The sequence below is a fragment of the Mobula hypostoma genome, chromosome 4 (genome assembly GCF_963921235.1).
Source record: "Mobula hypostoma chromosome 4, sMobHyp1.1, whole genome shotgun sequence".
Taxonomy (NCBI): Eukaryota; Metazoa; Chordata; class Chondrichthyes; order Myliobatiformes; family Myliobatidae; genus Mobula; species Mobula hypostoma.
The window spans coordinates 149851011-149877479 of record NC_086100.1 but is presented as its reverse complement, the minus strand read 5'-3'; the positions used below and the strand labels follow the sequence as shown (position 1 = coordinate 149877479).

At 38.0% G+C, this 26469-nt stretch overlaps 1 protein-coding gene across 1 annotated transcript in view; it reads left to right on the top strand.

Moving 5' to 3' along the window:
* Window positions 1-26469, top strand: part of LOC134345670 (serine/threonine-protein kinase 32B-like) — a 329201-nt gene that overhangs the window by 85330 nt on the left and 217402 nt on the right. The window contains exon 2 of the mRNA XM_063046706.1: window positions 15157-15212. Within this exon, the coding sequence (XP_062902776.1) occupies window positions 15157-15212 (56 nt within the window). The remainder of the gene's footprint in view (window positions 1-15156; window positions 15213-26469) is intronic.

The window sequence follows — 26469 nt, the reverse complement described above, 5'->3', positions numbered from 1 at the left end:
AGGCATGGTGACATTGGGAGAGGGTTCAGAGGAGGTTTACAAGGATGATTCCAGGAATGAAAGGATTATCATACGAGGAACATTTGATGGCTCTGGGTCTGTACTTGCTGGAATTTAGAAGGATAATTGGCGATCTCATGGAAACCTTTTGAATGTTGAAAGGCCTGGACAGAGTAGATGTGGAAAGGATGTTTCCCATGGTGGGGGAGTCCAGGACAAGAGAGTACAGTCTCAAGATAGAGAGGCATCCCTTTACAACAGAGATGCAGAAAGATTTCTTTAGCCAGAGAGTAGTGAATTTGTGGAATTTATTACTGCTGGCAGCTGTGGAGGTCAGGTTGTTGGGTGTGTTTAAGACAGAGCTTAATAGATTCTTGATTGGACAGGGCATCAAAGGTTACAGGGAGAAGGCCGGGGAGTGGGGCTGAGGATGGGAAAAAAGGATTAGCCTTGATTAAATGGCGAAGTAGACTCGATGGGACAAATGGCTTAATTCTGGTCCTATGTCTTATGGTCTTTTTATATTTACAATTGCCACTTTCAGTGAATTCATAAAATTATATGCAAGTGAATAAATTTAAAATATTTTTATCTTTAATTTTTTTCTTTTGAACAGAGTGTACACTCACATTTCAGAGAGAGTGAAAAAATGACTAAAAATTGTTTTTGCTTGTTTTAGAATGAGCATATGTTTGAAGTTCATTATATTCACAGTTTGCATTTTCATCTGCTGCAAGCTAATCCCAATATTCATTGCATTAAACTGGACAGCTCCAAATTGAGTCATCTCCCTGTAAAACCAGAATACCACCAGATAATGATGAGAAGTTATCTCATTGTGCTTCCTTGTATTAATGATAGTTTAAGCAGATATCCCACCCTGCAAAAACTCATTTCAGGGAGGTAGCACCATCAATTTGCGAGAGATTTGCGAGAGACTTCCGGGAGAGGTGGGATGTCTGCAGTAGAGTAGCTCCTTAGCAGCTGGCCAGCTAGTTTAAGTAACGTTAGCTATGCTAATGAACGAATGACACCTGTTAAACTCACCTCAACATGTCTTTTACAGTCTTAACCCACCATGGGCAATAGAAAAGTCACTGTAGCAAACAGAGCAGTGAGCAACACTGTCATTATTTTTGACCCCGATTAGGCAGGGGTACACTTTAGAGTAGTCTAGGGTGACATATCTTTTATATTTTTTTGGAACACTCTACCACTCTGACTTTTTTTGGAGCTCTCGCTCTCTCTCTATCGCGCGCACGTGCTCTCTCGCTCTGTCTCTCGTGGTCGCTCTCACTTGCGTTTGCTCTCTCACGCTTGCTTTCTTGCTCTTACGCTTGCTCTCTCACTCTCTCTCGCGCGTTCTCTCACGCTCACTCTCAAAAAAAATCAATTTCCGGGACATTGTATATAATTTGCGGGCATCAGGGAGCCACTATTAATTTGCGGGAGACTCCCGGAACTTCTGGGAGAGGTGGGATGTCTGTTTAAGTAAACAAAATCTCATCAAGGGAGGACCGCCCCTGTCTGCTAATGGAGTAGCAGTATTTTTCTGCTGCTCTTAGTTTTCTTTCTTTCCCCCTAGTTTAAGCTTTGAATTTAAAATTTTTACTTGTTGATTCTTGAGGGTGATCAATATGTCTATGTCTACAAGAAGTGGGGAGAACTTACCTGAACCTAGTGATAAAGGTAATGGGAAAGGAAAGGTGCAAAAGGAAAGATCTGATGAAATGCCATCGTGGGCTGAAGATATCGTTCAGACACTGAATTCAATTAAGGATCAGAATGGATCAATTAAAGACCAACTGGAAAAGAACAGTAATGAAATGAAGTCATTTCTGGGAAAACTTAAAGACCTAGAAACTCAAGTTATTTCACACGAAGAGGAATTGAAGATAACTAAGCAAAAGCTGTCTGAAGCTACAACTCGTTTGGAAAGATATCTAAGATTATAGACCTGGAAACTCGGTCTCGACGAAGGAATATAAGAATTGTTGGGCTGCAGGAAGGAGCTGAAGATGGAGATCTAACGGCTTACTTTGGTAAGCTTTTCCACACTTTATTTCCCACCATTCTATCAAAGCCGCCTGCTATAGAAAGGGCACACAGGGCGTTTATCTCGAAATCGAAGGACTCTAGTAAACCAAGATCTGTTCTGGTTTGCTTTCATCACTTTAAAATTAAAGATCGAATAATACGACAGGCAAGAAAACAGAGAGTTTTTAGATTTATGGAATCTGAGCTCCACTTCTATGAAGATTATCCAAGAGAGATAATTGAACAAAGATCAAAATTTGACCTGGTAATGAAACAAGCATATGATAAGAATCTTTTTCCGTCTTTGAGGTACCAGACAAAACTGAACATTTTTCCTCCTAATTCTCCTCCTCGTACTTTTTTTGATCCAAAAGCTGTGCTGGATTTTGTTCAGGCTTTGCCTGCCGCTATCACCGACACCGCTGTTGAATGATCCATTTGAAAAGTTGTTTGGCTATTTCTATATTATTCGCATTTTGGAAAGAAAATTTATGAAGGTCATTTATACATTTCTTCGACAGTCTAATTAAAGAACACAGAGACTTGTTTTTTTATTGCATATTATTGGTTTTCCTTTGGAAAGATTTACGGTTTAAGTGTCTCTGCTCAAATGATCTCTGGACTTTTTATGACTGAGGGAAGAAGATAAGGCGATTTGTTCCTTTAATTTAATACTTCGTAGCTAATTGGTAGTTTTTCCTACTAATAGGGCTTTTTATATATTTTTCTGTTCTATTATAACATTTTATAGCTGAATTTAAAGCTTTTTTAGGGAATTAATATTAAACTTAATCATGGTGCTGGTTTTTCTCTCTAAGAGATAATATTATTTTGGTTCTTTCTTGTTTATCAGTCGATGGAATGTAAATACCTTTTTTTCCTGAGACTTTATTGTCTTTCTCACAAGGTCACTCTACTTTTTTACTAACTGGGGGGAGGGAAAGAAAACACAGACAGAGCCGTCAGCAGCTTTGAATTCTATCGTAGATCGCTTGCCTTTTTCGGGTTTCTGGGTGTGGGTGGGTGGGTTTAGAGTTAGTTTTTTCCCATTGGGTGGTTCCGGAGCATGCGTGTTTTTTATTTGGTTGTATTCTTCATCGCCGCCATCTTTGATCATCCTGCATTGGTACGTGCTTTGTGCATGTATAAAGTAGAATGAAATTACAGTATGCTGTTCAAACAAATTAATATAATAAGTTGGAATGTACGTGGTTGGGATCATCCTATTAAACAAAAGAAGACTTTTAAAATTATTAACCGATTCCAATCTGATATAATTTTTGCTCAAGAGACACATATCAGGGCAGGAGATCAACATAGATTTTTTACATGGTGGAATGGTTTGCAATTCCACTCCACTTCTCAGAGTAAAACAAAAGGCGTGTCTATTTTCATTAAACCTAATATATTTATTCAAGAGGATATTGAATCAGATTCTAATGGTAGATTCTTAATTGTTAAAGGAACAATCTGTAATAGAAAAGTTGTTTTGGTTAATTTATATGGTCCTAACTTAGATGATCCTTTTTTTTAAAAAAAGGTGTTCGCTTTACTGCCTGAATTAAATGAATATATGTTCATAATGGGTGGGGATTTTAATTGTTGTTTAAATCCTATGATTCATAAGAGCTCAACCAATCAGCGACTTCCAAATCGATCCGCGTCATTTATTAATTACTTTTTGATTGATTTTGGGCTGATTGATTTGCGGAGGTATCTTCATCCGGACAATAGAGAATATTCTTTCTTCTCACACATTTATAAAAAATATTCAAGGATCGATTATATTATAATCGATCCCCGCTTCTTGCCTAGTGTTAAAGCCTGCAAATATGACGCTATTGCTATATCTGATCATGCGCCTCTGAGTTTGTCTTTTGAATTTGATGATGTCACTCTTGCTTGCCCACCTTGGCGCATGTCTCAGACATTATTGCAAAACTCTGACTTTGTCACTTTCATTGAAACCCAGATAAAGGAATTTTTTCTTTTTAATGATATAGGGGGTATGTCTAAATTAGTTTTATGGGATACATTTAAAGCATTTTTACGCGGTCAGATTATTTCTTATTCAGCTAGACTTAAAAAACAAACTAAAGCAGAATTAGATAGAATTTCAAAACAAATTAAAGATTTAGATAATATTTATGCAATTTCCCCCAATACTGATTTATTTAAACAAAGGGTGGAACTTCAATCACAATATAACCTGTTATTAACTCATCCCATTGAAGGTTATTGCTTAAGTTAAAGAGCCAATTTTATATGTCTCAAGATAAAAATAATAAACCGCTTGCATCTCAATTAAAAATGGCTACAGCCAAAAGGCAAATCATGAAAATTTGTAGGAAAGATGGTACCTTAGCTCAGGAATATGAGGAAATTAATAAGATTTTTCAAGACTTTTATGCTGAGCTATATAAATCTCAATGTCCGTTAGATTCCTCTAAAATGAATGCTATTTTACGAAAGATTGTTTTTCCTAAAATCTCGGCTGAGGATCAAAAGATTCTCGATGCTCAAATTACTGAAGCCGAAATTCATAAAGCTATTTTTTCAATGCAATCTGGTAAGTCCCCAGGACTTGATGGCTATCCCGTAGAATTTTATAAAAAATTTGGAAAGTTGCTCTCTCCGTATATGTTGGAAATGTTTAAGGATTCTTTTGTGAAAGGTGACTTACCCTCTACTTTTTATGAGGCCTCTATTTCTTTAATTCTTAAAAAACATAAAGATCCTACTGACTGTGCTTCATGTAGACCTATTTCATTACTGAATGTTGACGCTAAGATCTTGTCAAAGATAATGGCCAATCGGTTGGAGAATATTTTGGGTAAAATTATTTGTAACGATCAAACAAGCTTTATAAAGGGTCATTATTCCTTTTCAAATGTTCGGAGACTACTTAATATTATATATTCATCCTCTTCTAAAATTCCACAATGTGCTGTATCTTTGGATGCTGAAAAAGCGTTCGACCGAGTCGAATGGAAATATTTATTCAATGTTTTAGAGAAATTTGGCTTTGGTGTTAATTTTAATAATTGGATTAAAATGATATATAAAGCCCCTATTGCTACTGTTGTTACTAACAATTGTAGGTCTCCTTTTTTTCAGCTTTCACGGGGAACAAAGCAAGACTGTCCATTAAGTCCTTTGTTGTTTAATTTAATATTAGAACCCCTTGCTATTGCTCTGCGTGAGGCTAAAAATATCCATGGGATATTTGTGAATGAGACCATGCATAAGGTCTCTCTTTATGCTGATGATTTATTAGTTTATATATCTCACCCTGACGAATCCATTCCTGCCCTGTTAAAATTATTTAATGAATTCAGAGGTTTTTCAGGATATAAAATGAATTTTAGTAAAAGTGAATTATTTCCTTTAAATGATTCTGTTTCTATATATGATAATACTCCTTTCAAAGTTTCAGACTCTTTTAGATATTTAGGTATTATAATTACTAAAAAATATAAGGATCTTTATAAAGCTAATGTTGTTCCCTTAGTAGACTCTATGAAGTATTTATTTAGTAGATGGAGTCCACTTACATTTTCACTTGTTGGTCGTATTCATATAGTTAAAATGATGATCCTACCGAAATTTTTATATTTATTTCAGAATATTCCTGTTTTTTTGACTAGGAAGTTTTTTGATCAGATTGATTCTATTATTTTATCTTTTATTTGGAATAATAAAAGACCAAGAATTAGTAAATGTCATTTACAAAAATTGAAAAAGGATGGAGGTCTTGTTTTGCCTAATTTTAGAATGTATTATTGGGCTGTTAATCTGCGATATATGTCTTTTTGGTTATACTGGGTTGATAAGACTGATCGGCCAATTTGGGTAGATCTGGAACTAAAAGTTGTAAAGCAGTTTTATTTAACTTCGTTATTGGGAGCTCCTTTGCCTATGCAATTAGGTAAAGTTGTTAATTTAAACTTATATCCTGTGATTAAGTATTCTTTACAAATTTGGCTCCAGTTCTGCAATTCTTTTCATCTTACAAAATTTAAACTTTGTAGTTTAATATACCGCAATTACTTTTTTAAGCCTTCTTTGAGTGATCCAATTTTTCTACTTTGGGAAAATAAAGGTATTAATTCTTTTTTGGATTTATTTAAAGAAGATAGATTGATGTCCTTTGAACAATTGATAAATATTCTCTTTCATATTCACACTTTTTGCAATACCTTCAAGTTAGACATTTTTTACAAAAATATTTAAGTAATTTCCCTTACATATTGGAGGCTGACCTGTTAGATACTATTATGAGTATGAATCCTTTGATTAAGGATTCTATTGGAAGAATTTATAATTTATTATTACAATGGGATAAGCGTCCTTGGTCTAAGATTAAACAGGATTGGGAAAAGGAACTTAATTTGATCTTTATGATGGAGGATTGGATGCGGATATTGAAGTTGGTTAACTCTTCTTCAATTTGTGCTAGTCATTCATTGATTCAATTTAAAATTGTACATCGTTATCATTTGACAAAGGAGAGACATTCTAGAATTTTTCCTAATGTTGATAGTCATTGTGATAGATGTAAAACTGAGATAGCTACACTGACACACATGTTTTGGTCTTGTTCTATATTGGAACAGTTCTGGAAGTCGGTTTTCTCAACAATTTCTAAAGCACTTAAAATTAATTTACAACCTAATAAATTAACTGTGCTTTTTGGAATAGATCCTCAAAATATTCATGGTATGTCTGTGTCTGACCAACATGTTATTGCATTTGTTACATTGATGGCTAGGAGCACCATTTTGTTGAAGTGGAAGGATACATCAGCTCCCACTTTGTCACAATGGTTCTCTCAAGTGATGCTATGTCTTAGTTTGGAGAAAATTAGAAGTCGAACCTTTGAACCTTTATTTGATTTTGAGAAAAGATGGGGCTCATTTGCTCGTTATTATCATTTGAGTTAATTGATATAATTTTTCCACGATCTAATTGTAAACTCTTTTAGTATATTTTCTTTTCTTGCTGGCGGTTTGATGTTTATTTTTAGAAGCTTTTTGTATGACGCATGGCTCCGGGGTTGTACACCTAATGGGTTCTCTTTTTTTTCCTCACTTTTCTGCTCAGTAGGTTTTTTTTTGTTATCACAAAATTTTGTTTTCAATCTTTAAGATGATGGGGTTTTTTTGAGGCATTGTAAGTGTTGTTACTTCGATGTGCTCATGTTATTTTTCCTATATATATATATACAATAAAAAGATTTGAAAGAAAATCTCATCAAGGATCTCACCCAATGTGAGCGTGGGTAGGGAGAACACAAGCAATGTAAGGAAGCCTGGGAAGAAAATGATGCAGCTAAAAATCAGGAAACTGAATAGATGAAGATTATAAAACTACAGATGCAGGAAACCTGAAATAGAATCGGAAAACTTTGGAGTCTCTTCTTAACGTCTATGTTAGAACCAGCCATTTTTGTCTGTCTCATTCTGTTTCAGTATTTCTTATTATGTTTGTACACTCTAGTCTGCTGAGAAAATTTTACAGCTTCACTATTAACAACCCAGATAAACAAGTATAATAATCCTCTAAATTACCCCCATTAATCCATTTAGAATTGCGCTATCAGAGCTATTCCTGTTGTTCTACCCTCCCTTTCCCACTTTCTCTGCTTCCAAAAACTAACAGTTTTTAATCTCTTTCACAGAGCAGGTGAAAGGTCCCAGACCTCTTTTCACAGATAGACCCACAGAGTGTTTCCAACATTTACTGTTTTGTTACAGGAGCTGGTTTAGTCTGTGTTATGATTGTCACTGAGTCACCTGGAGACTGAAGTTGGTATTTATTCAACACAAGGAGATCTTCTGGAGAATCTATCTCTCCTCTCTACACATACAACAGTAAAGTAAATGTTTTTATGCTTCGTACAGCACAAAGACAACAATAAATAATTAACTATAGTTTCAATGACTATGTTTACTTACTTTAACATTTTGAATTTACACAGGTAACTTTTGCAGAATTACACTTTTGCATTGGAGGCACATTTTAATAGGTAGAACCCTTTGAATATTCAAATACTGGTTCAAGGGTTCTGCACAAAACAGAAGACAGCAAAAATAAACTATCTCTGTAACAGTGTTGAGCCATAGCTCCTTGGATATACAAACAACATGGATATTGTGTAACAAGGCAAATATGTCTTGAACTGTGCATTAAGTGGCAGCCAAAGTGGAGTTTGTCATATTGACAAAAACTTCATGCCATCTTAAAGTTTCTTCCACCAGACAGTTAATCTGATCAACCATTCTAGTTAGTCATCCCTCCTCCCTCTATATATTACCTCAGTAAATGCATGGCAAACACTTTAGAACACTTTTTATGACATTGTAAATACATTATGGTATTTAGCTATTTATGAACATTTTATTCCGTATCTGTACTTTAAACTCTTGTTTATTTTATATAATTCTTTATTCTTGTAATTGTTGAATGTTTCTGTTGCATGTCACGCCAACACACTACAGCAAATCCCTAATACATGTATATATAGCACCTGTGCGTACCCGTACTTGTGCATATTCAAGGATTCAAGTTGATGTGTATGTACAGGTGCAATGAAAGAACATCCTTGTAACAGCACCACCAGGACATAGTAACATATAAACAGCGTTAACAAGAAAAACACATAAATATAAATTATAATATAAATATAAAAACACATAAATACCTTTTACAAGAAAGATCACAGTAAGGAAAAACAAACCACAACCCATTTTAATGATAAGTAATCAAACTAGTCATAGTTTTGATGAATTACAGTGAGTAGACTTGTGCCAGTTGGTTCAAGAACAAAATGGTTGTAAGAAAGTAGATGTTTTTGAATGTAGTGGTGTTATACTTCAGGCTTCTGAGCCTCCTGTGCATGTATAGATGTGAGAAGATGGCACTGCCTGAATGATAGGGATCTTTAATGTTGCCTTCCTGAAATAGCACCTCCTGTAGATAGTACTGAGGGTGGGGAGGGATGTGCAGATAATTTATTGGGCTGTGTCCATTACTCTGTGCAGCTTCTTTCATGCCCATGCATTTGAACTGCAGAGCAGTTGAAGAAGCATAATCTTATTTGGGATAGTTGGCACAGCTTTATGAGGACGAGGTCATGCCTAACGAGTCTGGTTGGCTATTTCGGGAAAGTGACAAAACTAATTGATAAAGGTAGAGCGGTGTAAGTGGTGGAAGTGTTCTCACCTGCTCCCTTAACACCACCTATTTGGTCAAGTAAGCACAGCAGTGTCTCCATTTCCTGAGGAGGTTGAGGTGAGTGAGACTCCCCTCATATTAACCAATTTTTACAGGAGCACCATCGAGAGTGTCCTGACCAGCTGCATCAGCATCTGGAATGAGAATTGCAAGGTGTCTGACTGCAAGTCTCTGCAAAGGATTGCAAGAACTACTGGGATGGCCATCAGGGTCTCTCTTCCACCCATTAGAGATATTTATCAGGAGCACTGCATACGTAGGGCCCTTAGCATTGTCAGTGATCCTTCTCAACTCTCCAACAATCCCTTTGATCCCTACCATTAGGCAGGAGGTACCATAGCATTAGGACTAGAACTGTTAGGTCTTCCCCCAGGCCATAATACTACTCAATTCCATGCCATGACACGAGTATCATCGTGTATGAAGAGCCAGTGTTACTCTGTTTACTTTTTAACTTGAATTTGCACCTTCTTGTTTATTAGTTTATAAGTGGTAATATTACTTTGTGTTATGTGTGAGTTATATGGACTGAATTGTGCACCTTGATCTGGAGGAACATTGTTTTGATTGGCTCTGTACATGTGTATAACTGAATGACACTAAATTGAACTTGAACTTGTCCATAGATTTTAGTAAGACATTTGAAAATGTTCCATATGTAAAGCTTATTCAGAATGTCATGAGGCATGGTATCCATGGAAATTTGGTGATGCCTATTTAGCAGTGGGTTGAAAATCCTGATAAGGTAGAGAGATAATAGATTTAGTGCATTCTGCCCGAAGGTCAGTGACTAGTACAGTAGTCCACGGGGATTTGTTCTGGTACCCCAGCTCTTTGTGATTTTTATGGGTCACTTGGATGAGTTAATGGAAGGGTGGGTTAATGAGTTTGCAGATGATACAATGTTGGTGGTGTTGTGGGTAATGTACAAGGTTGCTAACCGTTACAACAGGATATAAAGAGGATGCAGAGAAGTGCCAGATGCTGATCAAATTGGAAAAGTGAAAACTGATACACTTTGGAAGGATGAACCTGAAGGCAGAGTACAAGTTTATGGCAGAATTCTTAGCAGTGTGGAGGAAAAGAGAAATTGTATTTATAGATCCCTCAGAATTGCCACACAAGTTGATAGGACAATCAAGAAGGTATATAGTATGTTTGTCTTCATTGGTTTAGGAACTGAGTTCAAGAGCCACAAGGTAATGTTGCAGCTCCATAAAATCCTTGTTAGACAATATTTAGAGTATTGCATGCAATTTTGGTGGTTTCTTTATAGGAAGGATGTGGAAGCTTTAGGGAAGGTGCAGAGGAGAATTACCAGGATGCTATCTGAATTAGAGAGCATGTCTTATGAAGTTAGATTGGGAGAGCTAGGGCTTTTCTCTTAGGAGCAAAGGAAGATGAGAGCTAACTTGATATCTGAATATAAGATTATAAAAGGCATAGATAGAGTGGAGAGCCATTGCAATTTTCCAGAGGACACGTTTTTAAGTTTATATTCAACACAGGTGTACTTCAAGGATGCGTGCTTAGCTGTCTGCTCTACCTTCTCTACATCTCAAGCTCCATCAATAAATTTGGTGATGACACAACTGCTGTTGGCAGAATCTCAGGTGGTGATGTGGAGGCGAACAGGAGTGAGTTAGATTAGCTGGTTGAGTGGTGTCACACAAATGTCCTTGTGCTTTATGAGAGTAAGACCAAGAAATCAATTGTGGATTTCATTGAGAGGTCAGAAGTGGAGTGAGTGAGGAGCTTCAAGTTCCTGGGTGTTAGCATCTCGGAGGATCCATCCTGGGCTCAGCATATTGACCTTGTCACGAGCAAGGCATGCCAGTGCCCATACTCCATTAGGAATTTTAGACTTAGTATGTTACCAAGGACTTTAGCAAATTTCTACAGATGTGCTTTGGAGAGTATTCTGACTGATTGCATCATCACCTTGTATGGAGGCACTAATGTACAAGATCGATAAAAGCTGCAGAGGATTGTAGGTTCAACCAGCTCTGCCATGGGCATTAGCTTCCCTTCATTGAGGCATCTTCGAAAGTTACCTTCTCTCTATCTCCATTAGTCAGCCTATTTTCTATCCAGGCAAATATAACCTCCTATACTATGCAATGCCTTATCAAGAAGTTGGCATCCAATATTAAGGACCCTCACAATCAGGGACATGCCCTCTTCCCCTTACTGCCAACAGTGGGAAGGTACAGGAGACTAAAGACACGTACTCAATATTCTAGGAACAGCTCTTCCCCTCTGCCATCAGATTTCTAAATGGTCCCTTCTATATTTCAGAACTCTGGAATCTCTCAACATTAGATATCTTTACTGTTTTTCCTGTCAGAAAAGAAAATTTCACATTTTGCAATATTTATAGTCCATTTGTTGGATCTTTCTTCTTCACTCAACCTACCTAAACCCCTTGATAGCCCATTTAGAGCATAGAACTGCCATAGTGCAGCAAACAGAAGAAACAAGAGATTGTAGATGCTGAATTCTGGAACAACACAAAAGGATTGCAGAAACTCAGTAGGTCAGGCAGCATTTTTGAAGGGAAATGGATAGTTGACAATTTGATTTGAGACCCTTCATCTGGAAACAGAGATTCAGGATGAAGGGTCTTCAACAAAGCATTGGCAGTCCACTTCCCTCCATAGATGCTGCTTGACCTGCTGAATTCCTCCAGCATTTTGTGTGTTGGAGCATTGGAATGGGCTCTTCAACCCATCATGACTTTACTGACCATGGTCATGACTATGCTGACCATGCTGTCCAATGAAACTAATTCCATCATCTTGCACATGGTCCATATCCTTCCATTCCCATCATGTTCCTCTAAAAATGCACTGTAATATTTCCTTCCACCACCCACTTCTATCCTCTTCACAACTTTCTTTTCTGCCTGTCTTTGGTTTATTTGCAAGCTTTGCAACAATGCCTTCATCCAAATCGTTTATAGAAATTGAGAAAAGTTGAAGTCCCTATATCAATCCTTGTCACACAGCACTCATTATATCTCGCTAACCAGAAAACAAGCCCAATTTATGCCTTCTCTCTATTTCCATTAGTCAGCCTATTTTCTATCCAGGACAAATATTACCTCCTATACCATATATTTTTATTTTGATGTAGTACCTTATCAAAAATAAATATTCACTGTTCTCACTATTATCTTTTTAAATGTAGCCTGAAATCCTTGAGGTGGATGTGTCTATGCAATGCAATCCCTTATCACCAATTAATTTCCACCAAACAGGAAATAATAAGGAAAAACACAAGAGAAAATGGGAAAAGACAGCATGATCAGTGCAAGAGCGTTCAAGGATTTCTTCAATGTGAATAAGACTTAAGTGAAACAGCAGCGACATCAATATACATTATGCCGTGATTGATGTAGGGTAATGTGTTACAATTTGATTTGGATATTGGGGAAGCATCAATTGAATTTAAAGATTAATTTCAGTCTCAAATCTATCATGAGGTATACAGTGCTATAATGTGCTATACAGTACAATTTCCACTGTGCAATCTTCTCACATTTAGAAATATATTGAGTAAAGGAAATACGATGGGTGTAGATATAAATACATGAAATACTGTATCTGGCAAGCATTTCCTGTATTCCACAATTGAATTATGCTTTCAATCATGTTCTGACACCGTAAATCTTCATCAACTGGTTTGAAGTAATAAGGGATTACAATTCTTTGGAATATATCGATCGCAAGGAGAGTAGACTTTACTTGACGGATTTGAAAATGAAATATGTAGGGAAACTGTAAAAGAGAAATTCTCAAGAATTTATGATAGCAGAAGTTTTAAGGAAACCCCAGGAGAAGCAACCAATGAAAAGGTGCTGATTCAGTTGAATTAATCAACATACTTTGAGAAAAATATTGTTCGCTGCCTTTCCCAGAAACCACAATTTGGTAAATTCAGAAACACCAGGAATACATTGTAAGCAAATTAAAACATATAAACATTTCAATATTTCATTAACGTCACCCATATATATGTATATGTATTTCTGATGCTTGCGGTCTTCTGCATTAATTGGCTGATAATATATTTGTATTAACGAGCAGATGTATCGGTGTACCTAAAAAGTGGCCACTGTGTATTTTGTCTGTTTAGATTTTACAAGAACACTGCACCTATTTTCAGAAATCTACGTTTCAAAATCTATTATCATTTACAAAGACAGGTGTGTAAAAAGGGCCCGAAGGATCATTGGGGAAACCAGTCACCATAACCACAAACTGTTCTAGCTGTTACCATCTGGGAGACGGTACTGCAGCATAAAAGCCAGGACCAACAAGCTCTGGGACAGGTTCTTCTAACAGGTCATCAGACTGCTTAATTCATGCTGACACAATTGTATTTCTATGTTATATTGACTGTCCAGTTGTACGTGCTATTTATTATAAATTACTATAAATTGCACATTGCACATTTAGACGGAGACATAACGTAAAGATTTTTGCTCCTCATGTATATGAAGGATATAAGTAATAAAATCAATTCAATGTAAAGTTCCTGCAGTTTCTTCGATATTAGATATCATAAGTAAGTTATTCCTATGAGAATGCGGTGCACTTTGCTGCTACAAGAACTCAACTTCAACAGGCTATGATGATCACGCTTAAGAAAAAGCCTACTTCCTATTCTTAATGCAGCCATGTCATTCTTTCATTCTCATTTTGGTAAAAATATAAATATTTATGTGCCTTAATAGCGCTGGGATGTTTGTTTCTCATATAGTTACTGGTGTTAGCGCGTGGCCAGCTGGTTAAGGCATTCGTCTAGTGATCTGAAGGTCACTAGTTCGATCCTTGGCTGAGGTAGCATGTGTGTCCTTGAGCAAGGCACTTAACCACACATTTCTCTGCGACGACACCGGTGCCAAGCTGTATGGGTCCTAATGCCCTTCCCTTGGACAACATCGGTGGCATGGAGAGGGGAGACTTGCAGCATGGGCAACTGCTGGTCTTCCATACAACCTTGCCCAGGCCTATGCCCTGGAAACCTTCCAAGGTGCAAATCCATGGTCCCATGAGACTAACAGACACCTAAAAAAAAATAGTTACTGGTCAAAATGTTGGAAAAAGTGAACCATGCTCTCACAGTTTGTCAGAGCATATTCTGGACCTCATGTGAATATTGAGCAACATACACAAAATGCTCAGAAGGCCAGACAGCATCTATGGAGTGGAATAAAAAGTAGACATTTTGGGCTGAGACCTTTTATCGGGCTGGAAATGAAGGGGGAAGAAGCCAGAAAAATAAAGTGGGGGAAGAGAAGAAGTACAATCTGGCAGGTGATAGGTGAAATCAGGTGAGGGGGATGAAGTGGGAAGCTTGGAGGTGGTAGGTGGAAGAGATAAAGGGCTGTAGAAGATGGAATTGGACAGCTGATTTTCTGTGGCAACTTGTCTTTCACTGCATGCATGAGTTGCACATCTTGCAGTTTTAACCATGAACACAGAAGATAGTCCTTGTCACACAGTTTCTTGTTTGACTTGAAACTCAATTGTTCTGCCAAAAAAAAACTTTACTTTCTATCTCTTGCCTGACTTTTGGAATCTCCTTATCAAACTTCTGTCTGTTAATTTATTATTTCTCCAGGTTTCTCCCCTTCTTTCTGTGTGATGTCCATTGAACTGCAACAGAGGCACCTTCAAACAGTCTGTTTGGTTTGTGAAAAGCCATACTCAAACATAATTTGTCAGTGTAGCAGCTCCAAAAATTACATGGATAAAATGTGATTTTACTGTTTCATAATTTTTGAATTTGTATAACGTCTTTCCTAGGCACATGATGATTAATAACTACTTGAATGATTGCTCTACATTTCTTGTTTCTTTTGTGTTCTTTCTACAGTTAATTTTGACCATTTTCAGATCCTTCGAGCAATTGGGAAAGGAAGCTTTGGAAAGGTAAATGATACCTTATGTTTATTAAGAAGACCATAATGAATGATAGTATCAGCAGGTTTGTAATGATAAATTTCACTTAGTTGAGTAAATTTAGTGTATAGTCACAAAATAAGATATTATGAATAAACACACCTTTTTTAAGACATCTGCTGTGTCTGTTTGTTCAACCAGAGTCATTAGGATAACACAAAACTGTATGTTATGGATTCTGGAAATTTGAAATAAAGTCAGAAAAATTACCATTTCATGTCAATGACTTATTATCAAAATTGCCAGACCTGCCAAGTATTCCCAACACATTTTGTTTCATAATGCAACATTTCTCAATTTTTTGTTAGCCATGAATCGCATATGGTTTCAAGAATCCAGATATGACTAAATACTTTTTTGTTTAGAACTTTAAAAATTAGAAGCTGTTTTAATGGCTCATATAGTCTAAATATTAATCAAAATTATGTCAAATAATTTGGCATGTCCTATATGACGTTTGACAAAACAATAAAGAGACAGTTAGTTGGAGTTTCTCGATAGATTTCAGTTCTCTTCTGAACTTCTGAAAATTGTCAGCATGGTCAGCTTGGCAAATTGGAAATAGTGCTCCTTGGCAGAAGTAGCAAACAATGTAATTTATAACACAAACATCAAAGAGGATATGTAGCAAAATGTAAGCAGCATGGAATCATCTACTAGATAAAGGGAAGGAGTGGGACTGATCTTATTGTGAGAGTCAATGCTTGCACTATTCACAACGATGAATTCGAAGAAGCAGTCACAACTGCTGGACAGAGACCTAGGCACTATACTAAGATACCGTAATTATGCCAGAACTGTAAACTCTGAAATTTTTGTACTGAATTCCTAATGCCTGCCAGGGGAAAACGTTAGAGACAATGATACTAAACAAAACTGTTAACACTTGGAAAAATGTGACAATAAATTTTAAGAAAGTATTAAATTGTTACATACAATAAGCCATGATTGGAAAACTAACTCCCCTTAATAAACAGAACCTGGTTGATAAGGCAACAACTTGGGGGACAGAAAAGACAACAGATTTGTATGGTTATTTTTCATACTGAAGGGATCTGCTTAATCTCCCAGGTTGGTCGCTCTTTTTAACATATGTTAATGATCCAGATTTAGTGATAAAATCAAAGTGTCAAATAAAACTTAGAAATGTAAAGGATGGTGATGAGGACATTAATAGATCAGAGGAACTGAAGAAATGAATGACACTGACACAGATTAAAATTTGTACAGGGAAGTGAAGTAATTCATTTTGATTGGACAATGAATAAATTGTGTTTTGCAATTTTAAAGGAGGAGAGTGAAATAGAGTGAGGATGGGCAGTGAGGGAATGTATGTAAAAGTCTTTGATTTGTCAGGCAAATTTCGAAGACCACCAAAAGACATGGTGATGCCAAGACATTATGTATAGATGAACATCAGCGAAAATGAACAGAATTATGCTCAATGCTCATAAATTTAAGTGGCATTTGGAGACAAGGTGTTAATTCTGGGCAATTGAAGGAGGTTAAGGGCCTTAGTGAGTTTGTAGATGAGATTTATTAGGATAGTATCCATTGTTAGGGAATTTGCAGGAGTGCCCTAACAACCGAAGTTTCTAATGCTTTTGATGATGGAATAATTTGTCTAAAACTTCTACCCTGGTTAGTAGTGCTATATGTGTAAAACAGTCATGTCTGTCGATTGAACATTCATTCCAATCATTCATTCTATATACAACTTGTGGTTAAGATGACACTACCGAATGTGTGCAACAGCTTTCTAGTAGTCGAAAAGCTAAGAAGTCTGACTAAAAATTGTGAAGGGGTGAGCGATGGGGAGACGAGTTCAGGGGATGAGCTAAGATGGTGTGTGGCAGAATTGTTGCAGATGGAGTTCTGAGGCCAGTATAACTGGCGCGGGACAGAGGTTGGATCGCTCTGGGAGCCAAGAAGAGAAGTTGAGGCCTGGGCAGAGGAGATTCGGAGCCTGTACAACTAGCCTGGGTGCGAGGCTGGATTGTTCTGGTCACTGAGCTGATTTGAAGAGCTTGGGAGTGACTTTGGGCTGGTCATCAGAAAAACAAGGCCCAGAACAAGTCACTGGGTGGCACGGTCTAGGCCTTTCGCAGCATCGGTGTCTGCCTACTAATGAGGTACAATTAGCTGTTTAGACAAGTTAAACACTGACCCAGATTGGAGGCAAGAGCCAATTTTGCTTGCTCTCCACGATCTTCACTTCTCTCTCCAAGGCACCAGAGAGTTTCGCTGTTCCATTGTTTGGTCAATTTAAATGCTGGCCCAGGTAGACTGAAAAGACAGGGTGTCGGTCAAGACGAGAGCTGATTTTGCTTGTTCTCCACAATGGTCATCTCCATGATGCTGAGGCAATGAATACGTCTCCGGCTGACATGCTTCATGCCCGATAGTATGATGAACTGATAAGCGAGGCTATGGGCCTGCTCCAGGCTGTTGCGGGCTTCCTATCAGTGGACTCAAGCTTTGCTTCAGCATTTTGTTGTTGTTCACTTCAATTGCTTGCATGATTTGTACTTTTTTTTCTTTTTCTTGCACCTCAGGTGTTGGTCTTTTGTTTGATCTTGTTGCAATATTACAGATTGCCAGGTATGATGTTGTGGCCATCGTATCATTGAATTGTGGCTGAAGGAAGGTTGTAGATGGGAGCTGAATGTCAAAGGTTATATGTTGTAATGGAGGGATAAGAAGGTAGCTGGGGGGAAGCGTGGCTCTACTGGTGATGTCTGCTGGCATTAAATCAGTAGAAAGATGTGACATAGGATCCGAAGATGTTGAATCCCTGTGGCTTGAGTTAAGAAACTGAAAGGGGAAAAAGGACCCTGATGGCTGTTATATACAGGCCTCCCAACAGTGGCTGGTATGTGGACTATAGATTACAACAGGAAATAGAAAAGGTGTGTCAAAAGGGCAATGTTATGATAGTCATGGGAGATTTTAACGTGCAGGTCAATCGGCAAAATCAGGTTGGTAATGGATCTCAAGAACGAGAGTTTGTTGAATGCCTAAGAGATGGCTTTTTAGAGCAGTTTGTCGTTGAGCCTACTAGGAGATCAGCTATACTGGATTAGGTGTTATGTAATGAACCGGAGGTGATTAGGGAGCTTAAGGTAAAATAACCCTTAGGAATCAGTGATCATAATATGATTGTGTTCAATTTGATATTTAATAGGGAGAAAGTAAAGTCTGCTGTAGCAGTATTTCAGTAGAGTTAGGGAAATTACAGTGGTATGAGAGAGGAGTTGGCCAAAGTAAATTGGAAGGGGCTGTTGGCAGGGATGTCAGCAGAGCAGCAATGGCGTGCGTTTCTGGGAAAAATGAGGAAGGTGCAGGACACGTGTATTGCAAAAGTGAAGAAATACTCAAATGGCAAAATAGTACAATCGTGCCTGACAAAGGAAGTCAAAGCTAATGTAAAAACAAAAGAGAGGACATACAACAAAGCAAAAATTAGTGGGAAGATAGAGGATAGGGACGTTTTTAAAAACCTACAGAGAGCAACTAAAAGAATCATTAGAGAGTAAAATATGAAATATGAAAGCAAGCTGGCAAATAATATAAAAGTGGATATTAAAAGCATTTTCAAGTATGTAAAAAATAAAAGAGAGATGAGAGTGGTTATAGGACCAGTAGAAAATGAAGCAGGAGGAATAATAACAGGGTACAAGGAGGTGGCTGATGAACTAAGTGAGTATTTTGCATCAGTCTTCACTGTGGAAGACACAAGCAGTGTGCCTGATGTTGTAGTGTGTGAAGGAAAAGAAATGGGTGAAAATACTATTACAAGGGAGAAGGTGCTCAAAAAGCTGAAAGACCTAAAAGTACATAAGTCACGTGGACCAGATGAACTGCATCCTAGAGTTCTGAAAGAGTTAGCGTTTTAGATTGTGGCAGCATTAAACATGATCTTTCAAAAATCATTGGACTCTGGCATGATGCCAGAGGACTGGAAAATTGCAAATGTCACTCCACTCTTTAAGAAAGGAGGAAGGCCGCAGAAAGGAAATTATAGACCAGTTAGCCTAACCTCAGTGGGTGGAAAGATGTTGGAATCAATTGTAAAGAACAAGGTGATGGAGTACTTGGTGACACAGGACAAGATAGGACAAAATCAGCATGATTTCCTTCAGGGAAAATCTTGCCTGACGAACCTGTTGGAATTCTTTGAGGAGATTACAAGTAGGATAGATAAAGGGGATGCAGTGGATGTTGTATATTTGGACTTTCAGAAGGCCTTTGACAAGGTGCCACACATGAGGCTGCTTAACAAGTTTAGAACCTGTGGTATTACAGGAAAGTAACTACGATGGTCAGAGCATTGACTGATTGGAATAAGGCCGTGAGTGGGAATAAAAGGATCCTTGTCTACTTAGCTGCCAGTGACTAGTGGTGGAGTAGACTTGATGGGCCAGATGACCTAATTCTGCTCCTATGCCTTATGGTCTTAAAGTCTTATGGTCTTGTTTTTATTCTTCTTTTTCTTTAATTAGATTATTTCAGGGTTCTTGCTTTGTGGCTACCTATGATTAAGCAAATCTCAAGGCTGTATAATTTATACATTCTTTGATAATAAATGTACTTGAATTTTGAGATCTTGAAAATGAAAAAGCGAGTAAAGATTTCCACTTCCAGAAGCGTTTAACCAAAGGTCACAGAGGTAACTGTCAATGGAACCAGAGATAAAAACTACATAAAAATACACAACAGTGGTTATAATGCACTGCCTGAAAGTGATGTTGATGAAGATTCAGTTATAAGTATTAAAAGTTAATTAGATAAATATCTGAAAAATTGCTGTATTAAGATTAAAGAACAGGGGAGTGGTACAAATTATTTAAAGTGTTAGTATAAACATATGATCCTAAGATCCTCGTCATGGTAAGAAATACATTCTGCGACATTTTACAAAATATAACTTAATCAAATAGATGACAGCAATTTCTATCAGTCAACAGCATTGGCTTAAAATGAAAACTATATTTTATTTACAAAAGTTAACATATGGTGTAACTTAACCAACGTTTTTGCTTTTGTGTTTGGAACTTTGTTTTTAATGGCACAGCATTCACATCAATTGTAAGATATTAGCATACTGATATGATAGTGTTGAAAATGTTGCAAAGTCAGTGCCCATAAGCTATAGTATTTTCCAGATGAATTTTTCATATGATTTCATTTTTAAACCAAGTAAGTAGCCTGCTGATTTAATATAAGCTTCTTTTGCACCACTGGAAAGGTAGAAATATGAAATCTGTGCAATTTTAGTTTAATTCTTCTAAATGCTGTTCAGTTAGGCATCTAATAAATAACATGGTTAAAGTCTCAGCCTGTGAGATATTATTATTAAAGTCTTATCAAGATCTTTGTTTTTGGAAAACTTGCTCTTTGAACTTCAGATTGAATCAAAACTGTAACAGTGTAAACTTCTCTTTATATGTCAGTCTGTCCATCTTTTTGACAGCCTGTCCATGATCTCTGGTCTTTGCAACAATCATTCATTTTATATAAGGCATTGGTAACTCACCTCTAAGTGCCACTCAGGGCTCTCTTTCAAAACCACGTGGATCACAATTTCACCATTTCAATCTGTAATTCTCTTCCTACCCCGAAATTTAACTTTGGGTAGAGTATAGGCTGCGCCACAATTTGATGATCTGCTTAAAATCCAATTTTAGTAGCTTTTTCAGTAATCTACTGTATACCCATTTCTCACAGGATTGCACTCCAGGACATAAAGCTTTTCGATGAAATCAGTTTAAGTTGATAAATTTAGATTTCCTTCTCTTTGTGATTTTAATTAGTATTATGTTTTTATTTAATTCACTAAAATAATACTCAGCACGCTACTTCTCTGCTTCCAATATTTTGTCTTAGTTTTCAATTAAAGCAAGTGACAGTGCTTCAACAGATATTGACAATTTGCGTTATTATTGACAAGTCATTAAAAATGAATTCAACATTTGAAACATCAAAATTTTCCTCAATGTAATTGAAAATCTAGTTTCTTTTGCATGTTGAGTGGATTAAATTAGCAGGATATTTAAATTTAATGAAAGTTAATTGAAAATCTGTACATTAAAATATTTCAGCATTTAAGGAAAGTACGTTGGTTTATTACGTTATTACAGTTTTAAACATGATGAATTAGCAATTCACTTTATCCATTTTCAGGTTGTTCAGAGGGAATGAACAATTAACTGCTGAAAGTAGGCCTTAATGAACACAATAAAGGGAAGTGAAATCCACTGAAAAATGCGATTACCTAAATAAATTATGTGGTATTCAGTGCTGGTTATTTACAGTACATTAGATCAGTTATTAACCATTCATTACAAACTTCTGTCTTAATTTAAACTCCTACCAAGAGTATTGTTTCTTTAAATCCCATGTCTAATTTAATCAATTAATTAATGTAATTGGTTTGCTTTTTGCTTTTCTGCATGATAAAATTTAATTATATATTGGGAGTCTGAAAGCATTATTTACTTCTTCTTTGAAGTACTTTTATATTGCTTGGTGTAAATATATGCTCTTGAAATGCTGTCCCTCTTCTTAATAATGAATGTATTAATCATTCAACTAGGTATTGCAATTTAACATCAGAATATAAGGCTAGCATAAAGTAGATATATTATGCATAATATACAATATGTGTACATTCATGTGGAATTACGATCAAAAATGTATCCATCAACGTATTGCATTGTAAAGTTTCAGAAGTTTTTAAAAGTGCTTCCGCTATGTTTGATATACTTTCATGATTAAAAAAACTATTCTATCATAGTGTAGTTGGCAAAGCCGCATAAGTGAGTGATCTTCTCAAAGTCTTTTCATGATCTACAAGGCAGAAATCAAAAGCACAATGGACTGCTTTCTGCTTGGCTGGATCTGTGCAGTTCCAGCAACATTCTAAAAGCTTGCTACCATCTAGGTCAAAGCAGCCCAACTGATTGCCATTACTGACGATCCTAAATATTTATTTCTTATACTGCTGGTTGTTGTGTACCATCTACAAAATGTACTGCAGTTATTCACTTTGGATGTTTTGAAGGCACCCTCCAAATCTGCCACATCTGCCTCATACAAGGACAAGGGCAGCAGGTGCATGAGAATGTCACGGCCTGTGAGTTTTCCTCCAAGTTGCATACCATCCTGGTTTTGAAATATATTGCTGATTCTTTGTCCCTGGTTCTAAATCCTGGAACTCTCTACCTCAAATAACGCCTTCCTTATTGTTTCTGTAAGTCATTTTCAAAGTTTATAATTTACACCCAAAACTCCAAATTTAACCAGCTTTAGAGGAGATACTCTGAGTGTGCCCAGTGACATTATTTGGTACAGGTCTGATGCTATGATTTTCTCAGCCTCCCCAAGGTGAATATGCATAGAAGTGCTCATGCCAATTTCCCATTGGAGTTAATTTCACCCGGAAATGATCCCTGGCTAGACCAGACTCAGAGCTGCTGATGAATATGAATGATCCAGGATGCAGTTATCGCCAGATTGGGGTGGGTGTGTGTGTGTGTGTGTGTGTGTACCCCTCAGAACTTGACCTTTTTCAGTCAAGATTTTGAACTTCCATACAGAATATCCTAGAGCTGTGTCTCAGACTGAGACAGCCTGCAGCCCTCAAGAAGACAATATTTCACTTTAATTAATCCACATATGTTCAAGCCAACCACTTTTGCAAATATATTCAATATATTTGCACTCATTTCACAGACCATTAACTGAGCAACCTCATGCCGTTTGATGTGTAGTATGAGACACCCATGAACTTGTTGTATGGGGAAAATTGCTGTTGTGTATGTGGTCGTTTACACAACAAAGCTATAAATAAAACGCTGGAGACTGGAGCTACGTTAATAAGGTTCTTTAACTGAAACCGAACTGAACACACACGTACAGATCAATACGTGCCTAATACAGCATGCTCAATATGATGTATTACTCCAACATAAAGTAGTCCTATATTATACAGTAGGCTATATGGTACACTCATCCCCTTTTATTTTAATAGTGTATCAACCGTTTTTTTTTACTGGGGACACTACGCTAAACAAATATGTGTACGCTTAACATACAATGCTTACCAATTATTCACTTAGTAATAATATCAAATTATAATAAAGTAACATAATAATAATTATAGCTCAGGTCTCTGGGGGGGGGGTCTCTCTGCCTCTCCGGGTAACGTCTGCCCTGAAGTGTTTGCTTTCGGGAAATAGTCTCCACAGGTACATCAGGTGGGTCCTCAGCACTGATAACAGGCTTATCTGTGGATGAGGCTGTTATGGTCACATCAGGAGTGTTTGTTTCTATGTCCAGGGAGTCAGGGCAAGGTATTGTTGTGTTTTTCACCTGAGCATTCAGGATTTGATCCACATGACGTGCTTCTTTGTCATGTGAGTCCGGGCAAGGTGTTGTTGAGTTTTTCACCTGAGCATTCAGGATTTGGTCCACACGACGTCTCCACGCGTTCTCTCCCACCTGTACTCTATACGTCAGTAGTTTGTCTATGGCAGAAATTGTACCCGGCTGCCACTTCTCAGTCCGGTAATCATGTGCAAGAACTAACTGTCCCACACGGAAGTTCCTTGTTGACTTAGCATTCAAGTGTGAGAACTGTCTGTTCTCCACATCACGCTGTACATCTGGTTTGAGAAGATCCATGCGGGACCTCAGGTTCCTGTTCAGAAACATCACCGTTGGAGTCTGATTAGTGGTTGCATGTACTGCAGTACAATAGGCAAGGAGGAAGTTGTCTATCTTGTGTTGCAGTGGCTGATTTTCACTGCTCGTTGCCTTCATGGCTTTCTTGAATGTCTGTAAAAATCTTTCTGCCAAGCCATTTGTGGATGGATGATAAGGGGCAGATGCAAAGTGCTTGATTTTTTGGAATTCTTCAGAGACAAACTGTTGTCCATTGTCTGTGCAGATTTGTTCTGGTATGCCATTCCTGACGAACGTGGTCCTCAGAACTGTCATGGTCTTTTCTGATGTGGTTGACTTCATTTTGATGACCTCTGGCCATTTGGAAAGTGCATTGACAGTGATTGAAAAAAATAGAATCCATGAATGGTCCAGCAAAGTCGATGTGCACGAGTTGCCATGGTAATGAGGGCCACTCCCATGGACGGAGGGGGGCTTGTGGTGGTGTGTTCTGGATCTCTTGACATCCAGAGCAGTTCTTGGTCAAGTCCTTAATCTGTTTATTGATTCCTGGCCACCACACATAGGCATGGGCAAGACTTTTCATTTTTACAGTACCCAGATGCCCCTCGTGCAGTTCCTCCAGCACTCTGGCGCGTAGCTTGGGAGGAATCACAACTCGTGAACCACACGTTAGTGTTCCTCGACACACTAACAACTGCTCCTTCCTCACTGAGAAGGCTGGAAACAGTATGTTACCCCGCGCTGGCCATCCCTTTACCGTGATGTCATACACTTTTGACAACATAGGGTCATTGCCTGTTTCCCTCTCAATAAGGCTGTTTGTCACTGGTAATGGTTCAACTATTGTTTGTGAAAGACCTTTGCTGAATCCATTTGCATGGTTACCTCAGAAGTGGGCAGTGGTAAACGGGACAAACCATCAGCGTTGCCGTGTTGCTTGGTCCCCTTGGGTTCAATGTCATACCTGTGACCTCCTAAGAAAAGGGACCATCGCTGTAGCCTTTGTGCTGTCATCACTGGAACACCTTTCCTTGGGTTGAAGATTGACATGAGAGGCTGATGGTCAGTCAACAGGGTAAACTTTTGGCCATACAGGTAGTGACTGAATTTCTTGACTCCCCACACGAGGCTTAGGGCCCCTCTGTCAATCTGTGCGTAGTTGCATTAAGCTGAAGTTAGCATTCTTGAGGCAAAAGCTATTGGTCTTTTAGAGCCATCTGGAAACTTGTGTGATAACACAGCTCCTATCCCATGGGGTGAGGCATCACAAGCTGGTCGGATAGGTAAGGAGGGGTCAAAGTACGCGAGCATCCCTTCTGAAGTTATGAGTCTTTTATTTTCTTGGAACGCTTTCTCACAGCTCTCAGTCCACTTCCATTGTGTCCCTGTCTGTAATAATGCATTTAGTGGGGGTAGGACTGTGGATAGGTTAGGCAAGAACTTGTGGTAGTAGTTACTAGACCAAGATATGCTCTCAGCTGAGACACATTGTCAGGTGGTCGTGCCTTAAGCACCGCTTCTATCTTGTCTTGAGACATGTGTAAACCATCCTTGTTGATCACATGCCCACAGTATGAGATTTCCTTTTTGAAAAACTCACATTTCTGTCGATTAGCTCTGAGCCCATATTCTCGTAACCTGGTGAGCACTTGTTTTAGGTTAGAAAGATGTTCGTCGTCATCCTTGCCGGTAACAATGATGTCATCCAGGTAACACTGAGTCCCTGGAATCCCCTGCAGAACGTGGTCCATTGCCCTTTGCCAGATTGCAGGAGCTGATGCTATCCCAAACGCCAACCTGTTGTACTGATAAAGTCCTTTATGTGTATTTATTGTCAGGTATTTCTTGGATGCTTCCTCGATTTTCCATTTGAAGGTAAGCCTGGGTCAAATCAATTTTTGTGAAATGTTCCCCTCCTGACAGGGAAGCAAAAATGTCCTCAATACGGGGTAGGGGATACTGTACTGTGCGGAGAACTGGGTTGACAGTCACTTTAAAGTCGCCACATATGTGCACCTTGATTGGTTTTCCTGGTTTTGTGCTGGAGGTTTTCTTCATCACTGGAACAATGGGCGTGGCCCATTCACTCCAATCCACCTTTGAATGGACCCCATTCTGCTCCAGATTTCTCAGCTCTGCCTCTACTGTAGGACAGATTGCATATGGCACTGCTCTGGCTTAGTAAAATTTTGGACATGCATTTTCCTCAATCTCAATTTTGCCTTCATGCCCTGAAGTGTTCCTATTCCTTTCATGAACACTTCTTCAGAGTCAGCAAGTATTTGTGACAGTGTCTCAGATGTAGTCTTGCTGCCCTCCTTTGCTGACACATCTAGAGCCTTGATGGTGTGCCACTCCAAATGAATTTTCCTGAGCCATTCATGTCCCAGCAATGGTGGTCCTCCATTTTTCAGTACATAGAGGTTCAGCTGCTGTGTTTTGTCTCTGTAAGTCACTGCCACTTTAATTTTACCTTTGGGGCGCACTTTCTGTCCTGTGTAAGTCTTTATCAGTAGTTTAGTTCGTTTCAGAGGCATGT